The 9,363-nt window shown below is 36.1% G+C and overlaps 1 protein-coding gene across 1 annotated transcript; it reads left to right on the top strand.

Moving 5' to 3' along the window:
• The first annotated feature begins 517 nt into the window (after positions 1-517).
• LOC111895976 (ABC transporter G family member STR2) lies at positions 518-3,919 on the top strand. Its single transcript, XM_023892015.3, has 3 exons — positions 518-1,006; positions 1,569-2,263; positions 2,676-3,919. Exons 1-3 carry the CDS (start codon positions 518-520, stop codon positions 3,667-3,669), a joined length of 2,178 nt encoding a protein of 725 aa, XP_023747783.1. The 3' UTR covers positions 3,670-3,919.
• Positions 3,920-9,363: the final 5,444 nt, after the last annotated feature.

The following is a 9,363-nucleotide window of genomic DNA, read 5'->3' as shown; positions in this document are numbered from 1 at the left end:
TTTATCAAATCTTTGTCAATTAGTCTTTCTATCATGAAGATACCATCGGCTTTAACTCCATTCCACAACAAAATATTTGTCATATGCGTTTGTATATCACAACTAAATTAAATTAACAAACTTTTATAGTAAAAATCGTTACATTTATTAAACTGGAAAAACACTACATACCCATGAGTATGCCTCAGTCAAACAACAAGCAGCTTGCATATAATTTTATAGATTTAAACTTGTAACCTTATAATGAAATTAAGATTAAAAAAAAAAAGATGAAGGAAACAAGAATAATGTCGTCATGTGTATCGATGCATCCAATCTTGAATCTAGAAACTAATTGCACAATGCAACTTGTACGGTTGTACCATATCTTTGGAACTCCCCCCAATCCCTACTCAAATTAAAAAAAATAAAACTTAATCTCCTTCTTAAACCCTTCTCCAACTTCATTTCACCCAAAATCTTGAATCTTGAATCTTGAATCTTGATCTTAAACCCTTAATCCTGAACAACCAATCAGATGAGTCACAACAATAACCACACCCGTCATGACACCGTGATCAACATAACCAAACCAACAAAAGTGTTCACCGGTGGGTTAGAGTTCGTGAACCTAACCTACACTGTGTCCAAGAAAAAGAAAACCGATGAAGGCAAATGGGTTAGCCAAGATGCTGACTTATTGAACCGGATCACAGGGTTCGCACCCAAAGGGTGTGTGACTGCAGTCATGGGTCCGAGTGGTGCCGGGAAGTCTACTTTTTTGGATGGGTTAGCGGGTCGGATTGCAAGTGGTAGTCTTAAGGGTAAAGTGTCTTTAGATGGATCTGAAATGAACCCGAGTTTGATTAAGAGAACATCGGCTTATATCATGCAAGATGATCGGTTATTTCCAATGTTGACTGTTTATGAAACGTTGATGTTTGCTGCTGATTTTCGGTTAGGGTCGGTTGGTAAGATGGAAAAGAGGAAACGGGTTGAAACATTGATTGAACAACTTGGTTTATCGGTACGTAACATAACTATAATATAAAATGATTCCTACAAGTCATTTGTTTGTGATTACATTTATAGTAAATTTCATTAATTGTGTGAAAAAAGGTGCTACAACATGAATGACTTGTCATGAACGTCTGAAGGTGTTTCAAGAATGCTTATCGTATGAAAATAGTGCCTTTAATTGTGTGAAAATGGTGCTACGTACAACATCGATTTGTCGTAGTGTGCTTAACATTTGGTTTTTTGCACTAGGCTAAAAACGTACAGTGGTTTCTACAAATTTAATCACCTGAAAATTGAAATAAATACGGTAATTACTAGACTTAAATAAATTTCTAATTTGCATGCATTAACAAAAAGATTTAGGGCTATATGCAAAAGTATATTATACCATTCTACACTTTCAATATTTTCCTATTACAACAATATACTTCTCAATGTACAAATCATGTAGCATGAAAAAGTTAAAACCTTAATGTTATAAATATAATAAACAAAACAATAAAAATACATTTTTATTTCTTGCAAATGAAAAAAACTCCGATAATTTATATACATTTTTTGTTATGTAGTCTGCAAGGAACACATATATAGGCGATGAAGGGACCCGAGGAGTCTCGGGAGGTGAACGTCGAAGGGTATCAATTGGTGTAGACATCATCCATGGACCATCACTACTTTTTCTGGATGAACCGACATCCGGTTTGGACTCGACAAGTGCTCAAAGTGTTATCGAAAAGGTTCACAACATTGCACGGACCGGAAGCACCGTGGTTCTAACCATTCACCAACCATCATCACGCATCTTACTTCTACTTGACCACCTCATCATATTGGCTCGTGGTCAACTCATGTACCAAGGGTCCCCAAAAGATGTCGGGTTCCATTTGGGTCGAATGGGCCGGAAAGTTCCAAAAGGGGAAAGCCCGATTGAGTTCTTGATTGATGTTATTCAACGATATGATCAATCAGAATATGGAGTGGATGCATTAGCAGAATTTGTGGTTACGGGTATGAAACCACCAGAATTATCGGATGATGATGAAATGTCGCTTATGACCCCGACACCACCACCACCCCATCAAAGCTCCGGGAAGAAGAGTCGGTTTCACATGGAAGGAAACAATGGTCAAGAAAAGGGATTTGATCATAGTGTGAGAAGCCCGTGGAATAATTCGAATACATGGAGCCATTCAGGAATCATGCAATCGATTATGTCGACTCCGAATCGTCTTAGGAATGATAGGAAAACATCGACTCCAACAAGGTAAAAGAACACACTTTCTAGAAAATGACATTTCTTGTATAAAGAGATCGAGAGTGAGTCATTGCCCCACCTTTTTAGGTCGGAAAAAAAGTAACAATTTTTTTGCATGTATTTGCATAAAGAGACTAAGAGTGAGTCCTTGTCCCACTTTTAGGTCCTAAAAAAGTAGCAATTTTTGTCTACTATACATTAGTTACTCTAATCTCTAAATGACCATTTTGGTTGAGACAAAAAATTATACTTTTGTCCCATTTTATTCTAATGAGTAACAGTCTCATCTTTTTTGGATGTGTAATTTTTGTATTATTGATTCACCTTGTTGGGTGCGCATTATGTCCCATTGACATGACTCAAGATCTAATATATCGAAGAACACAATATAATCTGTTAATTTCATGTCTTTTTTCCGCAGCGCATCACGTGCCTACTACGCCAACTCAGCCGACATCCTATCTGGAACCACCACTCCACAAAGTAGCTCTTATACCCTCAACGAAGACGACTACCGCACTCCATCCACCACTCTAACAACCATAAACCACCACCACCACCACCACCTCCACCCCAAATTCCCAAACTCATTCCTCCCAGAAACCTGGATCCTAATCCGCCGGAACTTCATAAACATCCGGCGAACACCAGAACTCTTTCTCTCTCGTCTCATGGTCTTAACAATCATGGGATTCATGATGGCCACCATGTTCAAAAACCCCGGAAAAACCATGCAAGGAATCACAAACCGTCTCAGTTTCTTCATCTTCACAGTTTGTCTATTCTTCTTCTCATCAAATGACGCCGTTCCCGCGTTCATCCAAGAACGCTTCATCTTCGTTCGTGAAACTTCACACAATGCATACAGAGCCTCTTCTTACACCATCGCCGGACTGATAACCTATCTACCGTTTCTCCTCCTTCAAGCCGCCGTCTACGCCGCCCTAACCTGGTTCGCGTTAAAACTCGAAGGACCGTTTTTGTACTTTTTGATCGTTCTTTATGTTTCGTTACTTTCAACTAACTCATTCGTGGTGTTTGTGAGTTCGGTGGTTCCGAATTTTATACTTGGGTATGCTGCAGTGATTGCGTTCACGGCGTTATTCTTTTTGTTTTGTGGGTATTTTTTGAATAGTCATGATATACCGAAGGTTTGGAGATGGATGAATGTGATATCGACGATGACGTATCCGTATGAAGGGCTTTTGATAAATGAGTTTCAGAGAGATGAAGTTTTTGGGGTGAATCTTGGTGGGGTGAATGTGTCGGGAGTTGATATTTTGCAGTCATTACATATTTATCATGAGAAAGATCCGAAGTGGTTTAAGGTTTATTGGATGTTGGGTTGGGCGGTTTTATACAGGGTTTTGTTTTATATTGTTCTTCGTTTTGGTACTAAGAATCAGAGGACGTAGAGATTATAAAAGATATTTTTTGTATTTTTTTTATTAATTAGTTTGGGTGATAATAAGAACGAAGTGTTCAACGTTTTCATTTTATTCAGCTTTTTCGTTTCTTATTATGTTGGCATATTCATCATCGTAATTTCGTACGTGTCCTGATTTCTCCACATCTCTTTTTTTTATCTATCCACTAAATTTTAAACTTAATTGACAATTATGCCTATTGTTACATTTAAAATTGAAGAGAGAGCCCAAACATTTATTTCCAAATACATGAGGCTACATGAGGGTCCTTCTTCATTCTTTCTACCTTGTTGTCTATTGTTGTTACTAACGACAATCTCTAGCAAAATGACCCTGCATGCCAAATTTTGTGGCACCTAATCACTGATCGACATATACCATCATTCACCTTCCCTCACTTTCCACAAGTGCGGCCTCTTTGTCCTACGGATCTAGAATCAACAGGATTAAACCACTTAACTGCAATATGAATCTAAAATGGGGCCTTCCTCTTCTCCTTCGTCTGCAAGTCAATCTCAATCTCTCTCCGATTGCAATTATGTAAGGAAAATATACTAATTATTTGACACAAACTCCTGAATCTCGGTCTTGAGCATGCTCAAGTATCATGACATCTGAACCTATTTCTGAAGCAGCATACTGATGGGTTTTGGTCATAAGACATCCTATGTGCTCATACAAATCCTAAAGCTCGGATCTAGGTTTCTCTATTGTACATACTTTGAATCCAAGACTTTGAACCCTAATTCTAGCATATGGAAATCAGAATTCACATGTAAATAGGTTTAAGAACATACCTTGATTGTTATATAGCAATAACAATCTAATTCCTCCTTGAATTGACCTTGGAAAGCTGAGAGTCACAAGTGTCACTCCTCTAATGGCTTACAAACACCATAAGCAAGTGGAGAAGGTATAAAGAGAGAGGAGGGAGGTTAGAATTCGTCCTTAGGACCTCTTGGGAAGGGTTACACGAATTCATGAGCCAAGGGGTGTTTATATAGGTGTAAAGATAGGGTTTCAGTCATTATCTTTATCTACTTGCTTATCCACAAAGCAACCCATAAGATAATCCTTGAATCCTTATCATACTCGAATTCTAAGGCTCTATATCCTTAAATTCGTCCAACCTATCAATAAGATAACCCTTACCTTATTTTGTAATTATCACATAATTACAAATCAGCCCCTCTAGTTTAATTAATTACACTTGATCACAAAATTAATTCTTAATTAATTATTGACCAATATTAATTAAACAAATATGATTTCTCTTTTAATATATTATTTATAACATATTAATAAATCATAATAACCTCTCTCTCTTTATTTATTTCTCCAATCAAGTTGCTTTGGTGAAGGCAACCCAAAAGGACCATGCACAATCGGGTCAAGTACATACCAAAATAGTTATGGACTTAGACACTAATCCAACAGTCTCCCACTTGGATAAGTCTAACAACTATTCTGCGTATGACTTCGGATCCCGATCTGCAATCGTAGCTTTCCAAAGCCGCTGTCAACTCTGATCATATCAAATACACGTGTCCTTAGATAAGGGATCATATATTCCTCCATTCTAGATATCATATGAGATATGATTTCAAATCATTCTCTTGTACTATATCTCGATTTCCGATTTATGACGACTGACTAATTGAACAAATCAAATTAGCCCTAGCCCGGCCGAGCATTTACGTTTGTCATCACTAAACCATCGAGGGGCCCAAAGATATCGCTTTTATCCTACTTTGAATAAAAGGAACGGATAAACTTTGATACAATGCTTGCTTGCACTCACGCACCGAATCACACACAACAATATGTTTTATAACACCAAGTTACTAGTGCGTTTACATGTTATCAATGTGCAACCGATTCTCAAGATACAACTCACACATCTCAGTTTCAAGAATATAAGATGTTATCGTCTCACCAATCACTCGTGATACAATTCATGGAGTGATCCAAGTGAGTGTGGGTTTAATCCAATGCTCAAATCATATTCGTAAGCACTCATGAACGTTGCAGCAAACATTTGCTTATGTCTAATACTTTTCTAGACAATCCACACACCAATTCACGATAGTCTTCATTCATATCTACTTCCAACATATGAACGACTGCGGCCCGTTCGAATAATTCGATTATTCTTAATAAACTCAATTATTCTGGAAGTCAAAACATGCAAAGTGAAACACAAGAATAATACTAATCCCATATGGCCTCAAACCTTTGAGTATAAATAAAACACCTTTTATTTATCACCATATCGATTACTCATTATTTGTTGTTTCGGGTAATCAACTTCTTACTTGAATTCCAACACTTGTCCCATGCTCCTAGCATGCACACAATGTTTACTTATGGTTCTTACATTTTGAAATAGATCACATTGAACACATTTCCAATCATTCTCATTTCACAACTCCAAATCCATTTTTCATAAGTTTAAGAATATCAAATTCTTGCCACTTATAGAATATGCTAGATTCTAACATTCTATGCAACTTATCCTTTCGTAATATCACTGCACCAAAGTCACAAAGACTATTGCCAATGATGTCATCACGATAGGTTGTAAACCTCAACTCGTGTGCTAGTGATGATCGATAAGGTTTATTTGATTTGTTCTTGAAACCTTTCAAGACCATTAAGACTCCCACTGACTCCTTGACATATACGACTCTCTTGCCAATACATTTCTTGACAAACAAATATTCAAGAGTTAGTGTAGCTTTTACCAAAACACTTCATAAATTGGTACTAGTTGGTCTTTGTCTTATCCAAGATATCACAACTTACCACATTTATTGAATGTTATAAACCTTCTTAATACTTTTTCACTCAATGCCACAATCTTAACTTTAAGACTTGTTTTGGAACGAAGTGTGATTGACTTTTTGATTTAACCATTTCTTCAATTCTTGATTCCTCTTCTCGGACATACAATTGTACCAAGACTCACTTGGAGGATCAATTGAGATATGGTTCTTAATCATTAAGACCTATCATAAAGCATAAAAGGTACTCTCCCTTCTTCTTAGAATGGAGAAACTTTTATCTCTCTGCCTTCTTGATTCTTCTTATTCGTTCTACTATTGATTTAAACTTTTTCAATCAACTAAGAATTACACTTAATCTTATAAGTATAATCATATTTACTAAACCTTTAGTAAATCATGACGAATATCTTGTTAATATTATGGTGGACTTGATCAATACGCAACTTTGTGTACTCGATCTCCTAGTCCTTCACTTGACTCTTTGTCAACAAATTAGTCTAATTTCCGAATACGAAATTTCTCATTCATCGTGCAATCAAGTTGCATGATTCCAAGTTTCTGTCCAATTGAAACTTGGGCGATGAGAAACTCTCCCTATTTGGTAAATTCTCAACTTTCCATAAATAACACAATAAGAACCAAATCCAATTATTGCTAATAATAGAAACATTTTAACATCAATTTTTCATACACGCCATTGCAAGGATAAATAAATAAAATTTAAAATCAAAATTTATTTTATTGCGGAAAAATTTGTCCTTACAATGCAATTCATTGAAAAACTTATGCTAATACATCTTTCTTAGCAATCTAACTCTAACTCTAAGTAGTAGCTTAAGAATCCAATCTTTGAGAAATACGATCGAAATCCATTCCTTCATGGTTAGATTCTGCTCACTTCTTCCTTTAAGCTCCCTTTCTTTTCTTCGATTCTACAAAACATCAATTGTAATCTTATCACATTATGTATTAAGAATCTAGAATGAAGCTTAAAAAAGTTAGTCAATGGATTTTACCTATATTAGAGCCATACATTTTGACTCTCCCATCTCTTAGATCTCTTAGGTAAATGGGGCTGCTTCGTCTCCAATGCCCTTTCTCTTGGCAATAAAAGCAAATTAACTCTTTTGGAGCATGACATGGAACTACTTTAGACATTGCCTTTCTCTTATGATCAAACTTTTCGATCATAACATGTCTTTCGTTGTCATTGTCTACATCCATAGAGGTCTTGAAGGCAGATTCACCAATCAACTTTGCTTTTCTATTGCGCCAAATCATTGCAGATTCAGCAGCAATAAGCATAAAGGTGAGATCTATAAGGGTCACGTCGTAGTTCATCATATAGTACTCTCTTACGAACTCACTATATGAGTTGGGAAGTGACTGAAGAACCCAATCAACAGCCATTTCCTCAACGACAACGGATCCCAGCATTCTTAACTTATCAATTGTGTGACTTCATCCCTAGGACGTGTGCACACACGGACTTTCCTTCTTTATGTTTACTTGCCAAAAGGGCTTGAGTGATCTTGAACTTTTCAAGCCTTTGAACTTGTGGGTTAGGGAGAATAATTGGAGGAGGAGGAGGAAGTGAAGCATGATTTCTTGTTCCTCGATCGAATCGTGGAATATCATCTTCATGTGGAATGCTTGTTCCACGAGATTTGAGAAGATCATAGTTGTCGATCTTTGACATCTACAAAACGGGAGAAAAACAAATTCAAGTTAGTTGATAGATTGAGTCCTTAGTAAATCACCCAAATGAGATACTAAGGCTAGGACCCAACACAATATTCTACAACTCGGGAGAGGGATGCCGTAACCCTAATTGCAGAATATTTGAAGGTAAGTGAATGACGATTCACTAATTTCCACCACGAAAAACGAAAAAGAAATTTAAGTTTTAAATCTATGAAAACTCCTAGATCCTTTGAGATTCATTGAACTTTCAATGGCATGTTTTAATCTCGATATGCCCCTCTTGTTTGTGACTGGGATGCCGAGGATCACAAAGCGGGTGTGAATAACCATGCAAACTTACATGGTGCCCTCACATGTTACAATCACCTATTCGATGTGCCGGTAAACCACACACGCTCCACCGAACTATGACAAACATTGAGTCACCCTTTGCTACCTTTGCTTAGAACCAATTAGTGTGCCGGTAAACCACACACGCTCCACTAACGTCTTCGCAAGGGCACAAAGTGTAATTTCATGGAATTGCATCAATTCACTTTTGCCTAAGTAACTAAGATTGGGAATTTTATGAAAACATTTAGTTACTTTAGTAATTCATTATACTTATAATGGAAGGTTTCGTCCTATCCTACCCGTTCGGCTAACGACTCTCCACTAGTCAAGAGTGCGGTGGGTAAGAGTGGATACCCATTCAATCGCCATTTTATAGGCAATTTCCTTAAACACCCCTTATAGACTAGCTTCGTGAATGAGGCCTACTAACGGTAAGACTGACTTTTACTCATATATATATATATATATATATATATATATATATATATATATATATATATATATATATATATATATATATATATATATATATATATATATATAATGTTAGACTTTTAATGTTATATATAGTATAGGGTGTATTTTATAACTTTTAAAATACTATGTGGTTAACTTTAACAATTACACTTTTAATTCTATTAAATGGTTAACCTAAACTTTTATGGATTTATTAAACCTCTTTTAATTATACACCTTAATTAATTAATAAAACCATGAGGGTGTGATTTGAACTTTTTCAAAACAATACTAGAGTTTTAGAATTTAACATTTCTAATTAAACTTTTAATCAACCTTTAAATTCCAAAACTTGAGGGCAAGTTTTGAAACATTTCAAACCATAAGGGTTTAGAATTTAAAT

The sequence above is a fragment of the Lactuca sativa genome, chromosome 4, assembly GCF_002870075.4.
Source record: "Lactuca sativa cultivar Salinas chromosome 4, Lsat_Salinas_v11, whole genome shotgun sequence".
Lineage (NCBI taxonomy): Eukaryota > Viridiplantae > Streptophyta > Magnoliopsida > Asterales > Asteraceae > Lactuca > Lactuca sativa.
Note: the sequence above shows the minus strand (reverse complement) of the source record. Positions and strands in the feature narration are given on the sequence as shown.

Excerpts from the sequence above, each read along its gene's own strand:
- LOC111895976 (XM_023892015.3), top strand. The coding sequence starts at position 518 with ATGAGTCACAACAATAACCACACCCGTCATGACACCGTGATCAACATA. Across the intron at positions 1,007-1,568 it reads TTGAACAACTTGGTTTATCG|TCTGCAAGGAACACATATAT; the intron begins GTACGTAACATA and ends TTTGTTATGTAG. Across the intron at positions 2,264-2,675 it reads AAAACATCGACTCCAACAAG|CGCATCACGTGCCTACTACG; the intron begins GTAAAAGAACAC and ends TTTTTTCCGCAG.